The sequence below is a fragment of the Podarcis raffonei genome, chromosome 1 (assembly GCF_027172205.1).
Source record: "Podarcis raffonei isolate rPodRaf1 chromosome 1, rPodRaf1.pri, whole genome shotgun sequence".
NCBI lineage: Eukaryota > Metazoa > Chordata > Lepidosauria > Squamata > Lacertidae > Podarcis > Podarcis raffonei.
In genome coordinates this window covers 105,642,555-105,664,913 of record NC_070602.1, presented here as the reverse complement: position 1 = coordinate 105,664,913, position 22,359 = coordinate 105,642,555, and the positions used below count along the sequence as shown (strand labels likewise).

The window sequence follows — 22,359 nt, the reverse complement described above, 5'->3', positions numbered from 1 at the left end:
ATAGGTTATGGAAAGAATTGGACTCCTAAGCCGGCACAAGGTGCACTTATTACATTTAGAAAAAGACAATTCTTCATGTGAGTTCAGATAAGCAAGCAAATATGAATACAGTACTTGTTGGTAGTAATTTCTGATCATATTTTCTGAATTTGTAATGTCTCCTTTCCCTTCTATTTTTTGGGTTCCTCTGTCATCATGGAGCTCATCACCTGGTATTTACTGAAACGCTCAGGTAGAAATCAACATTAAAGTGCTACATATTCAGCTAGGATCACAGTATAATCAACCAGGAACATTTTTCTGTGCTGCTGTAGAGCTGCTATACATTGACATATTCTGTCTAAACATTTCCAGGCTGTTTGATCAATTTCTGACAGATGTCTAAAATGAAATGTTACCCCACTGTGTTGTAGGATAATATTCTAGCCTTTCTTCACAGGTGTGCTGAACAACAGTAACATGCAAGAGCAGTAGATTCGCTTTTGAGCCAACTGGGAAGTAATCTCTGAGGTACAAGAGTTAGCTTGGCTCGCTATTATAAACAGCCCTTAATGATAACTAAAGATACCTTTCACTGGCTGCTTTAGCTGACACCCATGGGCAAAGCATTGCCAGATGCATGGCATGAGAGAGCTCCGTTCAAATATTTGTGCAATGAAAAGGAACTTCCTGATGACTTTTGGATTGAAGGCTTGTCAGTAGATTATAGCAGAGAAGACTGACTTGTGGCCCTCCAAATATTTTTGGACTCCTATCAGTTCCAGCCAGCTTGGCCAAGGAATGATGGGAGTTGTAGTTCAACAATATATGGAGGGCAGCAGGCTGGTCTAGACGTTGAGACTTAAAAGACCATTTGTGTGTGTGTGTGTGTGTGAGAGAGAGAGAGAGAGAGAGAGAGAGAGAGAGAGAATATCCCATTTTGCATCTGTTCTAGATGACATCTTCTGATAATCCATTAGGGTTCCATAATCCAAGGCATTTTCTGATGAACAATGAAATCAGCTGCTGAGGTCGCTGCTGGTAATCCAGAAGAACTTCGTGAGGTGCTGTGATTTGGTCTCCTTCAAGCCGATTAAGCAGAGTCACACAGACGACTGCAGCTAGAAGCCAAGTGAACAGGAGAAGGGAAAACAAGAGGTTCAGGCTTGTTTTTTTATATCAGATACATAGACCAAACGCAATCTTCTCAGAGATTGTGACTGGAATCTAATTTTATTTGTTTGCAGCCCATTTATTTACAACCAACCTGTCTTTGCTACTAGCCTCCCTACATCTCCCAGAAGGAAAAGGAAAAGCTTTAACTTGAGAAAGGGGGAGCGGGTAACAGTTGGCAACAAAGGTCTCTTTAACAGACAAGTGGCTCCATGTGGCCATGGGCATCGCCGGGGGGTGGGGCAGAGAGGGGCAACTGCCCCTCAATAAAAATACATAGCTGACTGAGGTTCTGCCACTCTTTAACAAAAGGTCTCCCCCCCCCAATCCTTTCTGTGCCCATGCACTGCAAATGCTGTTCAGAGCATCATTTCTCAGCTGGGGACCATTGACTATATTTCCTTGCAGAAACCATGAGATCCTCTCATGTGTGAAAGGGGCTTTCCGGTGCCCGTTAACCCCTTCCCAAGCATAAGGCATTTTTTTTTACTTCTAGGAAAATGAGTGGAGGACCAACAGGAAAGAGGGTTGAACCATTTGGGCTTTTCAAACATTGTCAAATGATTTTTTTAAAAAAAATCTTCAAGGCAAACTTAGTTATTGATGGAGCATTCATCTCTCTCTCTCTGAGATTGGACCTTCCAGTTCTTAAGCACACTGAAATAAATCAGTGAGGGTAGGTAAAAGTTGCTCCCATAAGGTGCTGTTTTTCTTGGTGAGGGGAGGTACTGTGGAAAATCAGTGGAGGGGGAGGGGGTGCATCTTTTTAAAAAAGACAGATTTGCATATGCTAATTTACATCATCAATGGAAATTTAGAGCTAATTAAAAAATAATAATACTGTTCTGCAGTCCATGTTTGCCAACTGATGACGGGTAGCACCAAGGTCCCTGCTCTCCCTTCTTATTGCTGTTCATCTTTAAATTAAGTCCTTCAAATAGAAGATGGTCCTCTGCAAAGTTGCACACATTGCCACCCTAGCTATTGACTGTAATGCAAAAACTGCACCCTTATTTGGCATTCCTTACCATGCCACTACTCTTAAAGAAACTGGCAGCCTTCATAGCTGCAGTTCAGTTATAATTGGTAGAGGTCATCAATGTGACCTGTAAACAATTATAAACCTATTTTCCTCGGTTGCCCTAATACAGACACATAAGAAAACCCCATAATAAAAATCCAACAAGGGTTATGCCTCCAAGAGAGGTATGGAAGGGAATGCATAGCACAAAGAAATTCTTCCTGAAATGCTCTTGTTAGTAGTTCAAATGTAAGCTCTGACCAGTGGATCTTTATATCTTCAGCTTTTAAAAATAGCTTGAATAAAAACAGTGAATGCAACCCCCAGAATGTCAGCAGGAACTCAGTGACCTTTGCAGCCACTATAAAATGAAACAACACACACACACACACTGACATGAAAGTCTTAGAAAATTTTCACAAGCTGGCTTGAAATGTTTTGGTTTTTCTAACATCATTAATCCACTCCCCCTTGGGTACAATGCATCCCAATCAATCTCATATAATTGATTTATAAAATCTGAATAGCCAGGACCAGACTTTCCCTTTGGGGAAATGATGGTTTTGAATAAATTCTCAGTATTTGGGTTGTATTAGTCCTTGGGTCTATGGATCAGATTCCAGAAAAGGGAAGAGTATTTATGAGTTCAGTTGCTATGATGCAGCTGCTTATTTGAACTGAGGTCTCAACAGCTGCCTGAGGGTGCTAAGAGCTTGAGGGAAGCAATTCTAGCCTAATTTTCTCCCTGACAATAAAATAAGAACAAAATTTTGTGATTTTGTGTACAGATAATTTTTTGAGGGGGGAAGAGAAGGAGCATTCAGTCATATGAACCTCCATTTTCAGTAAGAAATGGTATCATTCAGATGTCGTATGGCAAAGAAATTCACTTTAGTACACATTCCAAGTCAAATCTATCAAATTTGTGTTTTCTGAAATAATATGCACACAGAAACACAGCCATCCTGTTATTCCAAGTTCTGTGATGCAGTTCTCTATAAAATGTTTACAAATGGTTTGTATATTATTGGGAAGGATGAATGATAAGGAAGATATTAGTGAAAATAACATTAAACAATGCTTTCTATGTAGGGAAAATGTGTATGTCAGCCAAAACTGCATACACAAAAATGTGTTTATTATGCTGGTGAATTTTCTTGAGGATTTTTTTTTTTAATTGCAAATTGGTGCAAAATGTGGAGAACTGAATTTAAGATTAGAAAATGAGAAACGGAGAGAACTCAAAATGACGGACGCTTCCATCCCTCAATCAGACACAAGTATACTGTGTCAGTGAAGACAGGGCCTTAATTATTCACTTTAGCTAAAGATGGTGGACAGTCACTGTGCAGTGAAAAGCGCTTTGTGCTTCTCAGAGAAGAGGGTTGCAAGGAGGAAGCATCAGCAAAGGAGGGAAACAAATTTAAAGCCAGATCTACCCTCTGTCTTACCTTTAAGGCCACAAAGCCTGCACATAGCAGCAAATACAGTAGACTCCATTTCGATGTTTCTAACTCCAGCATTGTAAGCTCTTTTTAAGTACTCCAGCTTTTTTTCACGGGAGAAGGAACACAACGCTCCATCTAATCGTCCCTGACCTTAGAAGGAAAAAAAAGGAAATGTAAGTATTTTATACTTCCATGTGTTGGCAGAGTTGACTTGCAGTCTCAAAGAATGCTTTCTTCAGAAAACCCAATTTGCCAACGTTCTGCTTAAACGAAAACCTCAGGAATTTTTTATTTTAATAGCGTGCGCGTTCAAATATTAATACCTTATCTGCCACGTATTTTTTAACATTCCAACAAAACAGCGCAAAAGAGGCATATAAAAATGCGGAGTCTGAAAACATTGTATTACTATGGCGAAGATTCAATAAATTAAGGATAATGCGCTCTGTTATCCCGTGCAGAGGAAAGCAGCACAAAACAGTAATGAAACAACAGTAGCACCAGTACACTAAAAGACAATAGCGTTGTATCCAACGCTGTCGTTCCACTCATGCAACAGACTTCCGCTTGTGAACTGGAGCTTCCCTCTCCTCTCCCCTGGACACCCTCAAAATCTACACCAGAGGGATGGGGGACCCTCCAGAGCAAATTTTAGGGGCATGCAGGGAGAGAAGGGGGAGTCCCGCTGTCTGAGTGGAGCTCGTTTTCGCAGTGTTGGATGCAACCCATAGTGGCAAATTTGGACTTTCTGCTGCAAGAACCTCAGACATGAGGAAGGACAATGCTGGGGAGCCCACAAAACACAATCTCTATTTGTTTTACCACTGTTCTGCTTTAAGGCAGTGAACTGTTTATTGGCTGACATTTCACGGGTGGGGGAGGCAGAAATTGGGTGGTTGTATTGCCACCCACCTGATCTGAGAGGTATGTGCCACTCAGCTACTATGTACTGGCTAGCAGGTGGTTTAATTTGGTAATGTTCGCCATCACGACTTTTAACGTTCCTAACTGGAGCAGCATGTATTTTCACACTTATTGAGCCAGGAGGTGGTGCACTGCGTGCCCTTGCATTATATGCCCCAATCTCCTGCTGCTTTTTAATCATGTATTGAGGAAAATACAACACCAAGCTATGGTGTAGGGAAGGTGGGAACATCTGTATTGAAATGCAAAGTTTTAAGCTCAAATAGTATAAAATGTTTACATATATATGTAAAGAAGTATTATTTAATGCTCTGGGAAGTAGTTTCTTTAATTAGTGTCTTAGTTCCTCATAAAAATGAAGTATAGTGCAAGGGATCTCATTCTGTTTCATTCCTATATGCGAGGAATTTGGAATCTGTGGCCCTCCAGATGTTTTTGGACCTCAGCTCCTGTCAGACCCAGCCAGCATGGCCAGTAGGGTCAAGTTTAATGGAAGTATTGTAATAGCACGACAATTGCCTCATTTGTACTCTACACATTTTCTTGGGAGTATGCCCCATGGAACTCAGTAGGTCTTAGTTCTGTGTAGCTATCCATAAGATTGCATTGCCAATTATTGTTTTAAGTAGAAGCTGGAATCTAAGAGCCCGGCTACACAATGCAGTAGTGGCTTTCTTAGCAGCCATGTTGTGGGAGATTCTGCCCTCCCCCCAATTGCTAATTTCTATGTGGGGCAGGTGATTTTTCACATAAGCCTCCCTTCTGGTGCCACCAACAATAATGTCCCCCCCCCCAACCTGCCATTTAATGTTTATAACAGACTCTGTGATTGGCGATCCCACCAACAGCACACTATCTAGTTAGGCTACTTGTTAATGAGAAGCATAATAAGCTGTGTTTATTTTAATTGTAAGTAATATTTTTGAATATGCCAAGCACATACCTTCATCTTGTACTAAACCTGGGCAAACCATTTCATTGTGTTTTCATTTCTGCATTAATCCTCTGAAATGGCTTTGATAAAATGTGGCCTTGAGCAAAACCACAGATGGCTGTGCTTGCAAACAGATCCAACAGTTTATAAATAGGCCTCAGATTATTAATTCTCCATTTATTCTGTTTCATCCACTTTGCAAACAGCATTTAATTGCCTCCAAAGAAAAGGTTCTAAGGTAGCACAGAGGCGCTAATGGTTATTTACATAAATGCCACACTTCTTGACATTTTTCTTCTGTAAAGTAATTTTGGAAGCTATAATCCTGTCACAGGAAGTAACTAGAGTGTAATCCAGCTGCTAACATGATGTTATGATTATTGACAAGGGACTGTTTTACTTTAACTGTTTAATATGATATGGTCGTTTCTTACAGAATGACAATGAATTTGTACAAGTTGTTGAGGATGAGGGATGGATGGGCAATTGTTATCAAGGGAACCTTAGATTTTTCTCAGGAAGAAATGGGAAGTTGGATTCACTGTCATGGTGTGTGTGTGGTGAGAGAGAGATTTAAAAACATAAAGATTAAGAAAAAGAAAATACGTTATGAGAAAACCACAATGTAAAACAACAGAAAAAACAGCAGCAGCTGCCAAAAATTTTACCATATAAAAAATAAGAGGGTCGTCCCCCCAGTGTCTACAGGGGGATGGGGAGTGTCATTGTCATGTGAGCTTCCTTTGGGAGGCCACAGCTGAAAAGACCTCTGCCCTATGGATATCAGCATCACCCCTGATGGTGGGGAGACACATGCTGAAAGGCCTCAGCTGATTTTCTTTAAGGGGGTTGGCTTGCCATTTTCCCCAAACTAACTATGAACGACGAGCCAAGAACAGACCTTGGTTATTGCTTGTTGGGTTGCTTGGGGCAAAGCAAACAAGGCCAGGTATGGATGACTCAACAAGCCAGACTCTGGCTTATTTTGTCCATGGTGGGCAGCCAGTGGACCATGGTTTAATGTGAAATGAGAACCAGGCTATTGTTTGGAAAGTATGTTACATTACTGAAAACTTATAAACTTGATTCTAATATGCTTGGCACTTTAGACCCACTGTGGTGTAGCGGTCAGAGTGTCGGTCTAGGAATTGGGAGACCAGAACTCAATTTTCCACTCATCTATGAAGCCCATTGGGTGACCTTGGGCCAGTCCCTGCCTCTCAGCCTAACCTATCTCACCGGGTTGTTAATGAAGATTAAGTGAAGATGGAGAGAGCCATGTACGCCACCTTAAACTCCTTTTAACAACTATATAATACTTTCCCTTTAGATCTCTTTTCACTTGCAGATGAGACTCCACATTATGTAGTAACCAAAAAATATACAGTCTGTGGGCACTTGTTCAAACAGCTACTTCCAGATATGGCGAAAAATTCAATATTCATTTATTTATATGATAAATGTTCGTGGTTGAATTTGATTTCACCACACATCTAAAATAATAAGTAACCATAGAAGAATTAAAGATAACTGTTGCCTCATTTTCCTTCAAAACAATTCTTTCAAGAAATATTCTATAAAAACAGGAGAGGCAGAATGCTCCTCTCAAATGGTCTCAAAGGTAATGAAATTATATTTCATCAATCCTTAAAAATTAAGGAAAAATTACTACAGTTTATTCTAGTGAGTAAGGAAAGTAGGTAAAGAAAGTTAGTTCTGCATAAACATGCATAGAATTGCTCTGTAAGTCCAACTGTGTTCAGTGAAGCTTATTCTCAGGTAAGTGTACATAGGATTACAGTCAGTGCAATCCCATGCACACTTACACAGGAGTAAGCCTAACTGTTGAATTCAGTGAGAATTGCTTCTGCCCTAAATGTCTTTAGGACTGCACTGTTGTTCATTTCTGTTTGTTTTACAACATTTAAGGCTCTTATCTTATCCTAGAAGTAAGTCCCATTGGGTGCAATGGTACTTACTTCTGAGTAATCATGTATGGAGTTGCTTTTTAAGTTATCTAAAAGACACAAGGATAAAACTAACTGTAGGCCCATAGACAGCACCAGACAAAACCTGGCAAAGCTGTGTCATGACCTTTATAATGTATAAAGCAGTTCCCACTCACCCTCATAAAAATCATCAGTGCACATTGTATGGCCAATGAGGGATGGGAAATCCTTAATCTGTCTGCTACATTCAAGTAGTTCCTCAGCAAGGTCTCGATCAAGTTCCGTGCTTCGCGTTACCACATTGTCCAATATCACCTGCTCAAACTGCGGCTTAAAAAATGAATCAACAGCCGTGTCTGTTATTACAACAGAGCCAGGCTCAATCCCTGAAAACAGAAATAGGGATAAAGTTAAAAGACTGCATTAAATAAGCCCACAATTATACATTATAGGAAGCTTGATCTCGGTGATCATGAACATAACAAAACATTTGGCTAGTCAGCTCAGTTTATGCAAGAAATAGACTGGCAGGAGGTTACATGCCATGTGGGAGGGAAGTGATTGAATTTTCATAGAGGTGGAATTGGATACATCCTCACCTTACACTTAAAACACACCTATACTACTTGTTAAGGGATGCGGGTGGCGCTGTGGGTTAAACCACAGAGCCTAGGACTTGCTGATCAGAAGGTCGGCGGTTCGAATCCCCGCGACAGGATGAGCTCCCGTTGCTCGGTCCCTGCTCCTGCCAACCTAGCAGTTTGAAAGCACATCAAATTGCAAGTAGATAAATAGGTACTGCTCCAGCAGAAAGATAAACGGCGTTTCTGTGCGCTGCTCTGGTTTGCCAGAAGCGGCTTAGTCATGCTGGCCACATGACCCGGAAGCTGTACGCTGGCTCCCTCGGCCAATAAAGCGAGATGAGCGCCGCAACCCCAGAGTCAGTCATGACTGGACCTAATGGTCAGGGGTCCCTTTACCTTTTATACTACTTGTTTCCCCTTGCTTCTGCTCAAAGAATTCTGAGAACTGTAGTTTGTTGTTCCTCACATCCTTAACAAACTATAGTTCCAAGGATTCTTTGCTGGGTGTTTGTGTGTGTGCTTTAAATGTATGGTGTACACACAGCCATTTACTCAAAATGTTACTCATGTGTACCACCCCAGTTATCAAACGTATATAGGGCATTCAGGGCCATGACAGTGATTGTCATCTATCAGGTCTTTAAAAGTGACATATAATTCTGGATCACATTCAGATAACTTTCAGTGGGTGAAAGGGCCGTCAGTTACTTTGTACCTAGACAGAATTGTCCAGTCAGCTATGTTCACTGTACAAACAAATTTCAAGAGGGAGTTTATTTGCCTCTTAATTCTATGGAAAATCCTTATTTTAAAAAAGCAGGAGTCTAAATTTTGGAGAATATTTTTTTGGTCATTGGAACAAAGCATTTTCACAATATGGATAACATGGTGTGTGTGTGTTTTTATCAGTCACTCATATGTGTTGGTATTTGGGTCAGTTAGGGGGAAATCAAATCCAAATGACTTTAAAAAGAACATCAAGTCCTGTGTTTTCAAGCTGATGCTACATTAGAAAAATACATATTTGTGATCTTTCATATATCTTAGCAGGTTGATATTTGTTGACTTGATTTTTTATTTTTTTAAGTACAAAAATCTCATAAAGACATGACCTTTTCTTGAGATGTATTTCATTTCCATCTCCTGCGCCTGGTAGCAGCAAAATTCTTTGCTCACCTAATCCCCCTGAAGTACCGATGCGTATAATGGTAACATCACGGCATTTTGCATGGTGTAGCAATTTGATTAGCTCATGAAGCATGATAGAAATGGATGGAACACCCATCCCATGCTGTTAAGAAAAAAAAGAGAAGCAATATAACTTTATACATTCTAAGCCAAACTGATTTTTAAAAAATCAAAATAATAACCTTAAGCATAAAAGTACTGGTGCACAATAGAAGCCTATGCCAGTGGATATGTGGGGAGTGATCCAGCCAAGGGAAAGGGCATGTAATTTTGCTATCCCCCATTGACAGCAATGGCTAGTATTCAGTTGGCCATTCTAATAATAATAATAATAATAATAATAATAATAATAATAATAATAATAATAATATATTATTTATACCCCTCCCATCTGGCTGAGTTTCCCCAGCCACTCTGGGCGGCTTCCAATCGAGTGTTAAAAACAATACAGCATTAAATATTAAAAACTTCCCTAAACAGGGCTGCCTTCAGATGTCCTTTAAAGAGAAGATAGCTGCTTATTTCCTCCACAGGGCGGGCGCCACTACCGAGAAGGCCCTCTGTCTGGTTCCCTGTAACCTCACTTCTCGCAATGAGGGAACCGCCAGAAGGCCCTCAGCACTGGACCTCAGTGTCCTGAGTGTCCTGAGTGTTCTAGCGCTGGTGATCTTGTGGGAGTCATCTGCTAACAAACAAAGGGAAGCAATTTTTCCCAGTTCCCTTTCTTGCACCCCCAAATCATTTCAGGGGTTGGTGGTAAGATTTTGGGGGAGCGCTGGGGTCTGTAGGGAAGAGGAGGAATGGACACAAACTGCTTTCCTGGCCCCCACTTCCACAGTAGATTCTTCCTGCTGCATCAAAATTGGACATAACCCAAAATGACTTGTGAGTGCAAAACACTGCAATAACTAAATATAGCTTTCCAATATATTCCATTAACTAGACACTGAAACAGGAATAATACCCACACAGGGTTATCTTATTTCTAAAAGAAATGGCGGGGGGGACTGGAGGCAAAATCTAACCAAAGTAAAGCACATTGAAGTCTCATTTTCAGAGCTAAACACAATTCTCACATTACTGAAACATTACTGAAATGTGTTTATGTTTGTTTGGATGGGCCTTAAATGTTTCATGTTTGCTTACGAGCGGATTCTGCACTGCACTCGAATGTCACTTTGCATTGGCTCTGAAATGTGCTGATTCTCACAGTTTTTGGTTTTATAAACTAAATCACATAGTGCTTTTTCAAACCATCAAACAGCAACACTGCACAACTTAGAATTTGTATCGTATGGATGTATTCCATCAGTCTTAATTCAAATTAACATGGTGCAAATCTGAAGTTCGCTTGCAAATCCATCAAAAGCTCTGGCTCTTTTTGTCCCATCATCATAGGAAGATAGGAAGCTGCCTTGTACTGAATCAGTCTGCTGGTCTATCTAGCTTAGCGTTATCTACACTGACAGGCAGTGGCTCCCCACAATTTTGAAACCGACGCTTTTTCAGCCTGATGCTGAGATGCCAGTGACTGAACTTGGGACCCTCTGCATGCAAAACAGTTGCCTTACCACTGAGTTGCTCTGCTGTAAATTGATCATTTTGTAAGGGTTCTGCAAATTGTATCTTTCAGTGGGACAGATCTCCTCATGTAAACATAGTAATCTTGCTTAGATTACTACCAATAATTAAGAGAGAGTGTGTGTGCATAGATTAAAATGTTCAGCACATTTCCCATGGATTATTTAATAGTTTTTGCAACATAGGTCAGTATTATTTCCCCAGTATTGCAGATGAAGAGCTGAGGTGGAAAGCAAAGTGGATTGTGGAAAGTCACAACATGAGCCCAAGGCAAGATTTAAACCAGGATCTGTCTGCCTGCCTGCCTGCCAGCTCACAGTCTTAATGGTGCAATCCTGCACTCACAAAAAACCAAGGTGCCAAAGAAGCTTTCTGGGAGCCTTGCTTTTACCATTCCCTTGCCCACCTGCACACACTTTTGTGCTGCTTCTGTTCTTGGGACACTGTGATTTGTTGGGCCACTCAGTTGCAACCGAAGCTCTCCTGAGTCCTTTTCCTTCCCCTCAGCTTTTCCTGAGGAGCTTTTCCTTCCCCTCAGCTCTGGTTCAAAGGCTGTTCCTTAGGAAAAAGCTGAAGTGTGCTATGTGCAGAGTAGATGATGGAGAGTGTTGCAGTGCAAGAGTGGGAAATATGGACCCCACCAATCCCAGCCAGCGTGGCAAGAGGTCAGGAATGATGGGTTTTCATCATCAGCATCTGCAGGCAGGGGGAGGCTCCCCACCTCTGTTACAATAGGTGCCAGTAGGAGCTACTGCACATCTAAATGAGTGCAGGGGGCAAGTGCGTATACATTGCCTGCATAAGCATTACTGTTTTCTCCTCTCCAGTGCACTCCCACCGCTGTTAGCCTAACGTATCCTGCAGTTTCTTGAGAAACACGCCTCAAACCAGGTTGCATCTGATTTGAAAATGCAAGCCGTGGTAAAGCTGAGGTGTGCACAGTTCTGACAACCATTGTACATGCACAGATGGCAGCACATGCACAGGCAGCTTCACTGGGGGTTACCGGCACAGAGAAACAAACCAGGTAATGTACCGTGTACATTTGCACTTGCGGTGTGTACAGCAGTATGTACAGTGGTGTGTACAGCAAGTTTAAATGCAACCTGAAAAACAGCATGGGGTGGGTGGGCAACCTTGTTGCATTTTCAGCCACTCGTGTACATAGCCTAAGTCAGTAAACTGTATTTCCCAGAGCTATAAAATCTGGTTGACCTGTACATAAGTGACATTCTCAAGCTGGTTTCACTGCAAGCTTCTGACATCCCAAGTCACTTGTGGATTGCAACCCGGGGCACGTACATGCTTGGCACAGTGTTTTCCTCCAAATACCACCACCTGTGTTCCGCAGGAAGTGACCCTAAGACTTCACCTTAAAGACTGCTGACCTTATCAAAAATGTCTGCTTCCTCTGTTAATAAGGTAGCGCAAGGGCCTTTCAAAGTCAATATGCGGTGGCATCCCAAGACATACAACATGATTCAGACAGAAGGGTAGGATAAATCATAGTCATTGAAACTGATCCAGCTTCTGTTCAATGCCACAACAAAAACACCCCCTTTGACTTGCATGGGAAGTGAATTTTGTGCTCCCAGCCTATTAATCTTAAGTCTCACTTGTCTAGCAAAGATGTAGGTAGGGAATTTCCTAGGCAGGCCTGTACATCTGTTACATTCCATGTATCCAAAGAACAGGGAAATAATTTATAGAAACAGCAAGAACAAGCCACAGCAATTTTTCACTCAGCATATTAAAGTTTAAAACATGTAGCGTTTTCGAATGCCGGAAAGATCGGATTGGAAATAACTGCTCGAGAAGTGTCTGAAGGGAATGAAAGAAATATTGCTGCTAAATTAGTTATAAAATGGAACGTACCCTCTCAGAAATGAGAAATTTGCTAGAATTTCAAGAAACGGGTAATTTGGGTGAGTCAGTTTAACAATATTGGGCCTTGGATTCTTACCTATTTTACGGGGACATGATGATTGAAATTTTAAGCGCATTTACTAGAGAGTACACCTCACTGAACACAATGGTGAATAAGGGCAGATATGATAGTGGGTTGTGTGGTGGGGAAAGGGGTTAGAGAGAATCCCCCCCCCCAAATAACATTAGCACCCAGGGCGATACAGTGAACTGAGGTGGAAAGTACAGGTCAGACAACAAGAGGTACAGTATTTCTTCACACAGTACATAGTAAAGTTGTAGGATTTGCTTTTACAGGATGTGCTGAATGCCACCACCTCAGACAGCTTTTAAAGGGATTAGACAACTACTTCTGCATATTTTTATTAGGAAGGACAAATGGTTATGTTACATTTTGGGAGGCTTCATAGGGACTAGTGTTTAGATGCCTACACTGCAAATGTGGTATGATGGCAGTGACAAATGCCTTTATTTACCAACCCAGCAGATAGTAAATAAGCATACTAGTCGTACTGAGAGTAGACCCATTGAAGCTAAAAGACTTGACTAACACAAGTTCATTGATTTCAGTGGGTCTACTCTGAGTAAGACTTAGTTGACTATAAACCTTAGGGTTGTATTCACCATGGTTCCACTCCATCTCCTAAATCTGTACTGGCTTTCTCCCCAATCCTCCTGTGCAGATTTGGTTTTGTTTTGTTTTGGTCTTTGAGCTCCTACTTAACTAGTGGAGAATTTCCTTGCAGAAGATTTGGTGAAATGGGTGCCCGCATTCTTCTATTCATGAATGCTGGGTTAAACGGCATTTCGTATTTAATGCTACGCTAACATTACTGAAGAAAACAATAGGCTTGGGCCCATACTCTTTCCAAGTCTCATTCTTATAGCTCATCAAGTTCGATTCAACATTAAGTGAACCAAAATTTCTTAGAAGAGGTCCCTCCTCTCCAAAATTTCACCTCTCCCCTTCCTAGTTTACGCGCCCCCCGCCCCCAGCTTGGCTGCCCACAAGTAGCATGGAAAATTTTGAGAGGCCATTTTTTCTCATTCCTGGTTTTCTGCCTGCATTTCAGGGCTTATCCCTTTACTGGCTTTGAAGAAGCATGCATGAATCTCTAGTGCAGGGGTAGCCGACATGGTACCATGCAAATGTTGTTGTACTATTTCCTATCCACCTCAGCCGGCATGGCAAATAGTCAGGAATGATGGGGTCCAATAACATCTGAAGGGCACCTTGTTGGCTTCCCCTGCTCTAGAGCACATCCAACCCCACCATCACATATGTGCCTGCGACTTCACCCCATTCCTCCTTCATACTGCAAACAGTGACCAATCAAGGACCAGCGTGGGCCGTGCAACCCACATACTAGGAGCTGATCTGCAAGCCTGTGAAGCAGAGACTCTGCATTTTCAAGGTAACCACTTTGTTCAGCTTCCCATATTTCTGGTTTAACACTCAAGGAATGTACAGAGATTACAGGATGTGGCCTCAGGCGTTCTTGGCAGAGCCAGTAGAAATAGTGGAAAGCATAAAGACGGCAAGAGCCTCTTGCTCGTCAAAGAGCTGCCTGCCAGTCAAGGCTAAGTCACTGGCTGGGCAAGTGTAATAAGGGTGATTCCTGAAAAGCTGTTCCTCTTGCTGTAGCAGTTGTAGTTTGGCTTCTTGCGAAGTCCCTTGATTATAAAGCCTTTCATTGCAGTGCCTCTCGCAACTGCTAGATCCACATTAAATATTAAATAAGAGATGTGAACAATGTGCTAAAGTCATCAGTTACTGCTGTGCCGCTAATGGAAGTGTTTTGGGTGCCCTGTAACGTACTTACACTGATGGAGAGCACCGGCCCGACTTTGTACATGCAGTATCGGTCCGTCCCGGCACAAATATCTTTTATGTCTTTGCCATCTCCTTCGAGTCCAAGTTCTTTATGCATGAACTGAGCAAAAGCTTTCATTCTGTTGGGGCTCCCACCCACGCAGACAAACTGGAAATAAATCATCAGATTATCAGCCATAGCAACAACAGAGACTTGGCATGCGCTGGCGATAAGATACGATTTTATAGCCAAAGCGGGGTACGCCTGGAAAAGAAGGGTAAATACGTAGATTGCCTGGCCCATTTATGCAAGACTGTATGCAAGGAGCACTATGGAAGTGGGTTTTATCTCAGTTATCACAGGAAATCTTGCGGATATAAAATATGCCGGCATATTTTATTTTAGGAGAACAAGTTGTTCAGTTTCCTCTATCCTTATTTATTTGTCATGAAATGAGGTGGATGATGTTATGAGATGCATGGTTCTTTGGTGCCAGTGTTTTGGTTAAAGCTGAAACTAGGTAAGGCATGCTGTGGCCAAAGTGAAATACAACACTGAAACCAGTATCAGCTCTTCCTCTTCTTTGTCTAGGAGCAGCCAGTAGATCAAAATGTGTGACCTGACATTATCACCCTTCCAATTTCCCTGCCTCTGCAAGTGGTAGCCAATGAAATGTGAGCATGGGAATGACGGTGTTGTGTCATGTTTCTGGTTCTATCAGATGGTTACCAGAGAGAGGAGAGGCAGATGTAAGATTTTTTAAAAAACTTTCATATATCTGGGTCTGCCATAAATGTCTAGTGTCCATGAAATTTTGCCTGTATTTTAAAGGGATAAAGGGGGGAATGGGACACACAAGAATTATCACCAAAACCCATGTCTTGGTATTTCCTATCTGGTGTTTAATATATACATTTTGTAATTGAGGCTTGTCCCAGTCAAATACCTCATACAAAGCGACCGTAACTTTCAGCTAAAAGTAAATCCGGCTGACTGTCCTTTTAATGTGGGCAGTGAATATAAACTGTTAGTACTTATTTATTCTGAAAACAAAGTAGAACCAGATGCTGAAATAGCGTGTGGTCTAATTGCTTATTCAACAGCATCAACTAAAACGACAAGAATTGCACAGAATTATAGAGATAACACCAGGAACTACAAATGTGAGCAAAAAGACAGAACCACATTTAAAATAAAATAGAAATAAAATCCGCTTCTGAATCTGAAAAAGGCAATGAATGTAACAGCCATCTTTTCCACAGGGCTCAGAAATTAAATGCCTGATTCACAAATGACTTAATTCATAAATGCACACTAATCATACGCAGTACAGTGGTACCTTGGGTTAAGTACTTAATTCGTTCCGGAGGTCTGTTCTTAACCTGAAGTACCACTTTAGCTAATGGGGTCTCCTGCTGCTGCCACGCCGCCAGAGCACGATTTCTGTTCTCATCCTGAAGCAAAGTTCTTAACCCGAGGTACTATTTCTGGGTTAGCGTCTGTAACCTGAAGTGTATGTAATCCGAGGTACCACTGTATTAAGAATCCCAAGTGCTTAGTGCAACTCACTGTAGGTACCCCAGAGAATCATGTCCAATAAAGAAAAGGCTCGCCTCCTTAGTTACAAGGTTCCCGAGTTACTTCAGCTTTGTATTTTGCTCCAAATGTTAGAAAGAGTTTTGCAGTTTGATGCCAGTGTTTTGGTTAAAGCTGAAACTGACTAAGGCATGCTGTGGCCAAAGTGAAATACAACATTTCAGCATGTTTTAACTCTCCCTGTGAAATCAGCGGGATTTAAAATGCTTAACATTGGCTTCACAGTTCCAAAGATAAATGGAATGAATTTTTTGTATTTTTTGCCCACTCCCGACTACTGGGGCAGTCAGTTCTGAGGGGCAAACTTCCAATTAGAATTTGGCTAATGAGCAGCCTTGCAGTTTTCACCTTTCATTTTCATAGCAACCAATATGCAAAGAGAACCATAGCTTAGACGAAGAGCACTTGCTGCCCATGAGGAAGGTTCCACATTCAATCCCCAGCATCTCTATTAAAAAATAAAATTAAGCAGCATGTGTTATAAAATATCCTGTACCAGAGGCCCAGGAGAGCTGCTGGCACTCAGGGTAGAGAATGCTGGGCTAGATGGACAGATATTGGACTTGGCAGAAGGCAGCCTTCTTTGTTCTAACACTTCCCTTTATTTGTGAATTCATCACTACTGAATTTAAACCCCGAGTTTTGCTTGCAGGAACTCTGCATGTGAGCAAATGCACTTCTTGCTAAAGGTTGCTCTTTTTCAAGCACAGCTCTTAAGAGCTTTTGCAGCTGAGATGCTACAGCAACACCCTTTCCCTTCCTCGTAATAAATTGCACGAACTTTGAAATGATAAAATGACGAGCCAAATACCTCAATGAATTGTTTCTGAACTGGAGTCTGTGCAACTACCCCAGGGAAGAATTTAGCTCATCATACCAGAAACAGGTTTAGTTTCCCCAGTCTACTTATTTTACTGAGAAGGAAAGGGTAATTGCCCATAACCGTAGCTGCAGCGGACTTTCTGAGTTGCTTTGCAGAATGGCACTGACTCTGTTCCTGTGGGACCTTTAAGTCATCTCTGTAGCTAGAACTAGGAAGCCACTATGATAAAAGGAAACTGCAAAAGACGTGGAAGAGAAGTAGCAGCAAGAATGAAAGATGTTTAGAAATGCTGCAGCTGTATTATTATTATTTTTTACCTTCGTGTCGCCAAACATGGCTGGCAGATTGTGCGTTTTGGTCCCTAAGTCTAAGTGATAAAGGATATCTTCATCCATTAAATCCAAGTGAGGGTTCATAACATAAACAAGTCCATTCCTAGGGAGGAAAAAAGAGAGAGAGAGAGGAAAAAAACACTCCAATGAAAGAAGCACAAAAGAGGAAACTGTGAAATAAGATACAACCACCCTAAATTTCATGCAAGTTGTTAGATTGCCTCGTTATATATTAATAATGCTGAGGCCCGAAGAGAAAGAAAGAGGACTTGGGTCTAAGCCAGGCTTTTTCCAGATGATTGATTTTTTTGTACAGAAAATGTGCATTTGTTCTCCGTTTGGTATGCTGACTGCAGACCTCTTCCCTGAAGGTTCTAATTCTCAGTGTTTTCCAACACTATACTTCGTACTTCAGAAAATATGATTTCACCCTACACGTACACTCCCAGATAAATTGTGTTGCTACTGTGATTGCCCTCTGGAATGAAGTTGTGTGGCTGCCATAGACCCCTTTGTGAGTAAGGATGGGTGGGTCTGTTATTTTTTATTTCTCTTGGTTTCTCATTTTTCCAAGTTTAATTTTAGTTCTGGGTTTCCCCGCAACCCTTTGGAGCAGATTTGGGGAGGCATAGCGGCGGTCGGGGAGTGGGGGGAGAATTATAGGGAGAGGAAAATAAGGGGAACTATTCTGTTGGATACTATCCAATAGTTTCAACTGTTTTTTGAAAATAGAGCCCCTATTATAAAGAAGTTCCCATTATATGAAAGTATCTGGCCAGAACTACATAATATGGAGGATTTATGGAGGCTGCTAAAAACACTCGCCCCTATCTTCCTCTTCCCTTGTAACACCTAGTACTGTATAACACATGACATGATGTTGCACTACTGAGAGTTCATTCACTAAAAGCTGCAACCAGTGAGAAAGAGCAAGTTCCATTGTGTAAGCAGAAGCACTTGTGCTAACAGGACAACCTTGTTTCATGTGACTCCATGGCTGGACTTCCTGCTTCATTGGTAGAGAGGGAGATCTGGGGTGTCTGGGTCACCCGCCCAGCCTTCTTAACGTTGTGCCTTTGATTTCCTTAATTCCATAAGATGGAAGTTCTCTGTGGCAGTGCCTTTCCTGCAGTATTCCAAAATTATCTCGTAAGAACCTAAGAAGAGCCCTACTGGATCAGACCATGGCTCTATATCCTATTTCCCACATCTGGCCAAACATAAGCCCACAAGCTGAGCATGGAAGTCCTCCTCTGCTGTTGTCAGCCAGCAACTTGGATCCAATGGCATACTTTCTCTGCATATGGTTCTGTTGAGCTATATATAATATTTAGTGGCAGCTGCAAATGAATAGCTTGGTTTTTTTTTTAAAAAATGGCAGTCATGGATTAGCTATCACAGTGGAGGAGAGCTCTTCAAGTGAGCAGCACATCACTGGATTAATCTGTTCACTGAAATGAGGCTTTCACTTGACCTTTAAATATACGGACGCCCTTGTCAGATTAATTGCTCCTAATAACACCAGGGCTTGCCTCAAATGGCTGGATGGAAAGTTATTTGCACCTTTGGGATCTTAATCATATTGCAGAGGGTGTTGGGAATCCCTTGGCATGAACGGCCCTTGGGGTGCCCCCTTTTGGACCTCCCGCTGTTTCACTGGCAACCCTAAAGATATTATTGTCTTAAGCAAATATTTGGGTTTCTTATGTGATCAAGCCAGTTCCGATTCCCACTCTCAAAACATTTGCATACTGTGGCATTTGAGCTATTCAGTACATGTGCAGCTTTGAATCTAATCATGAATATGCTTACTTGGAAGTAGAACAGCCTATTTAAGCCTGCCAGGCTTCCCCATTTGGTCCACCAGGCTGTTTTGGGCAAACCATGTCTACCTGCCGACAACCACCTTACATTGTAAGGTAGTTAAAGGGATCGCTTATCTCCAATCTAAACACCACAGCATTAAGATAAGAGAGAAGCCCACAGTGCTAACATAGGAGGTAAGCTCTCTGCCTGTTCTTTCTCAAAGAGGCAGAGGGTTTGTCTCTGATCTCAGAACTGTGGTGCTTAGCACTGAGCTGGGGAGGTAAAATCCCTCTGCCTTTTTAGAAAGCCTCTCTAAAGATCAGGCAGAGGCATATTTCCAACCACCCACACCTCAGTGCTGGAGTGGAGAAAAGTGGAAATGCTGATTATGTGTGTGAGCCTGCCTGGCTGCTTCCTTGCCTGGTGTGTGGGGGGGGGCAGGGAGAGAGTGATATGTGTCTGGTACAAGGGGTGGGGTGCATTTTATTTTTTTGAGGGTGGGTGTTTTGCCTCAACCATTTTTGCCCTACCCGCCATTGTAATGCGGCCTCTTGAAAGGCTGGGGAATTTTCAATCCAGCCCCCGGGAAATACCGTATTTTTTTGCTCTATAAGACTCACTTTTTCCCTCCTAAAAAGTAAGGGGAAATGTGTGTGCGTCTTATGGAGCGAATGCAGGCTGCGCAGCTATCCCAGAAGCCAGAACAGCAAGAGGGATTGCTGCTTTCACTGTGCAGCAATCCCTCTTGCTGTTCTGGCTTCTGAGATTCAGAATATATTTTTTCTTGCTTTCCTCCTCCAAAAACTAGGTGCGTCTTGTGGTCTGGTGCGTCTTATAGAGCGAAAAATACGGTAAGCTGTCTGGGAAAGCAGAACTGGAATGGAAGGTGCAGATGTTTTGGAAAAGGAGAAATGGGGTGAATATTTGGCTGAGAAGGTGGAAGGAGAAAGGTGTCATTGTTTGGTGTTTGAGAGAGGGTGCACATGTGAGCATAGGCTAGGAAACGGGAAGAAGGGAGAAACAGAAAGGAGAGAGGTGATGGATCCAGAGAGAATAAAAACAGAAGGGATGGAGTTTTACTGTCACAATAATGAGAATGGCAAGAAAAGAAGGAGAGAACCTTGGTGACAGGTCAAATAAGATTTATTTGTTTATTCATTTATCCATATGTGTCTACCACTCTCAGTGTGCATGGTGCCATACAGAGTACAAGCGGCAGGTCCTTGCTTTGAGGAGCTTACACAAAAAGGAAAATATTCCGTTGGAACTGACAGAAGCAAGCTGATCACATAAAACAAACCAAGTGGCATCAGACAACAGGAAACAAATAGGCTGAAAACATACCAGTGAATGGCAAAGTAGGAGGTAAAAGATTGTTAGCTGGGATTCCATTGTTTCCATAGTCCGTTTGTTCAAGAGGCATTTGTACTGTTGACCCTAAATCCACCCACAAACACCAGCCTTTCCCTCCCAGCTCTTCTGGCCCTTGTGATTCATTCTGGTTTGGCTGCCATGCCAGCACCTGTCTCTATTTTGCTGCCAGAACTTTCTGCTGCCTCTCTTGGGTCCTTCTGCAGCTGCCTTCCCCCCACAAGCTTCTTGTTTCCAAATAATTCAGCAGGCGGACTTTGCATATCTACTGTTGCACCACTTGTTTCCAAAAATGGCAAGTGGGGTCCAAAGCAAGCAAGTGCAAAATCTGAGGGAAGGAGGCCATGACAGAGGTTTATAGAATTAGATATGGTGTGGAGGAAATAGAAATAAGCTTTCCCGCCCCCTTCATCTCTCATAATACTAGAGTCCTGGGGGTCCTACAATGAAGCTGAATGATGGGTGATTCAGGAGAAGCAGAATCAAGCACTTCCTTTTTAATACAGAGTGTAGTTAAGCTCTGGAACTTGCTACTGCAAGGTGAGGTGATATCCACCAACTTAAAGTAAAGGTAAAGGGACCCCTGACCATTAGGTCCAGTTGTGACCGACTCTGGGGTTGCACGTTCATCTCGCTCTATAGGCCGAGGGAGCCGGCGTTTGTTCGCAGACAGCTTCCGGGTCATGTGGCTAGCATGGCTAAGCCGCTTCTGGCGAACCAGAGCAGCACACAGAAACACCGTTTACCTTCCCCCCGGAGCGGTACCTATTTATCTACTTGCACTTCAACGTGCTTTCGAACTGCTAGGTTGGCAGGAACAGGGACCGAGCAATGGGAGCTCACCCCCTCGCGGGGATTCGAACCGCCGACCTTCTGATCGGCAAGCCCTAGGCTCTGTGGTTTAACCCACAGTGCCACCCACGTCCCATCCACCAACTTAGATAGCTTTAAAAGGGGGATCAGACAAATTTACATAGGCTATCAGTGGTTACAAATCATGATGACTATATGCTAACTTCCTTGACAGAGTCCCTATATCTCTGAATACCAGCCTGGAGGAGTGGAGTCACAATTCTAGCTTTCTAGCAGCAGTGTTGCTGCCACTTGCCAGCGGGGGGCAGAGATGAGGTAGCAGGGAAGTTGGAGCTGTGCACGGGGGCACGGACACACTTTCCCAGAAAGCAGCAGCTGCTAGGGAGCTAGTGTTGTGGCTCCAGCCCATTGGTTGAGTCACCTCTTGCTACTGCCCTCCCCGTGACTTGTTTGTGGGTTTCCCAGAGGTTGGTCACAGTGGGAGATGGGATGCTGAGCTCAAAAGGTCAGATCCTGCAGAGTTTCTCTTACATTCTAATCCAGGCATAGGCAAACTCTGGCCCTCCAGATGTTTGGGACTACAATTCCCATCATCCCTAGCTAACAGGACCAGTGGTCAGGGATGATGAGAATTGTAGTCCCAAACATCTGGAGGGCCAGAGTTTGCCTATGCCTGTTCTAATCTGATGAAATTTTGTAATGCTTGTAGTATGTACTGGAGCTCATTGAACACTGCTTATTTCACATGTTTTGGCTCTCCTCACCCAGCTCCATTTTTGCAAATTTATTTCCACAGGGTTCTTTTAAGCATTTTAAGGTTGTGTTTATCTTTCATTTGCTGTTGTAGTGCCAAGAATCAATCTTCAAATAGTAAACCTGACATTGCAGAGTATAATGATGAGAGGGACTTAAGCACAATCCTATGTATTTCTACTCAGACGTAAGTCTCATTAAGATCAGTGAAACCTACTCCCAGGTAAGTGTGTATATGAGATTGCAATCTAAGGTAGCTCACAGCTTTAGGATAATCAAAAGTATAAATTACTCCAAGGTGGATAGCACAAGCCAAGGTGCATAAATGTGTTGGACTGAGACCC

At 42.4% G+C, this 22,359-nt stretch overlaps 1 protein-coding gene across 4 annotated transcripts in view; it reads right to left on the bottom strand.

The window, feature by feature from the left end:
* Positions 1-861: 861 nt before the first annotated feature.
* UPP2 (uridine phosphorylase 2) overlaps positions 862-22,359 on the bottom strand; it is a 29,447-nt gene continuing 7,949 nt past the window's right edge. For 2 of the 4 annotated variants that reach the window (XM_053407437.1, XM_053407427.1), the window contains exons 3-8: positions 17,258-17,375; positions 14,531-14,689; positions 9,189-9,303; positions 7,605-7,814; positions 3,625-3,771; positions 862-1,100 (exon numbers count right to left, since the gene is read on the bottom strand). In XM_053407437.1, the coding sequence (XP_053263412.1) occupies positions 931-1,100; positions 3,625-3,771; positions 7,605-7,814; positions 9,189-9,303; positions 14,531-14,689; positions 17,258-17,375 (919 nt within the window). In that variant the 3' untranslated portion in view covers positions 862-930. Of the gene's footprint in view, positions 1,101-2,768; positions 2,919-3,624; positions 3,772-7,604; positions 7,815-9,188; positions 9,304-14,530; positions 14,690-17,257; positions 17,376-22,359 lie in introns of those variants that run through there. The other 2 variants (XM_053407447.1, XM_053407458.1) reach the window with 2 other exon arrangements.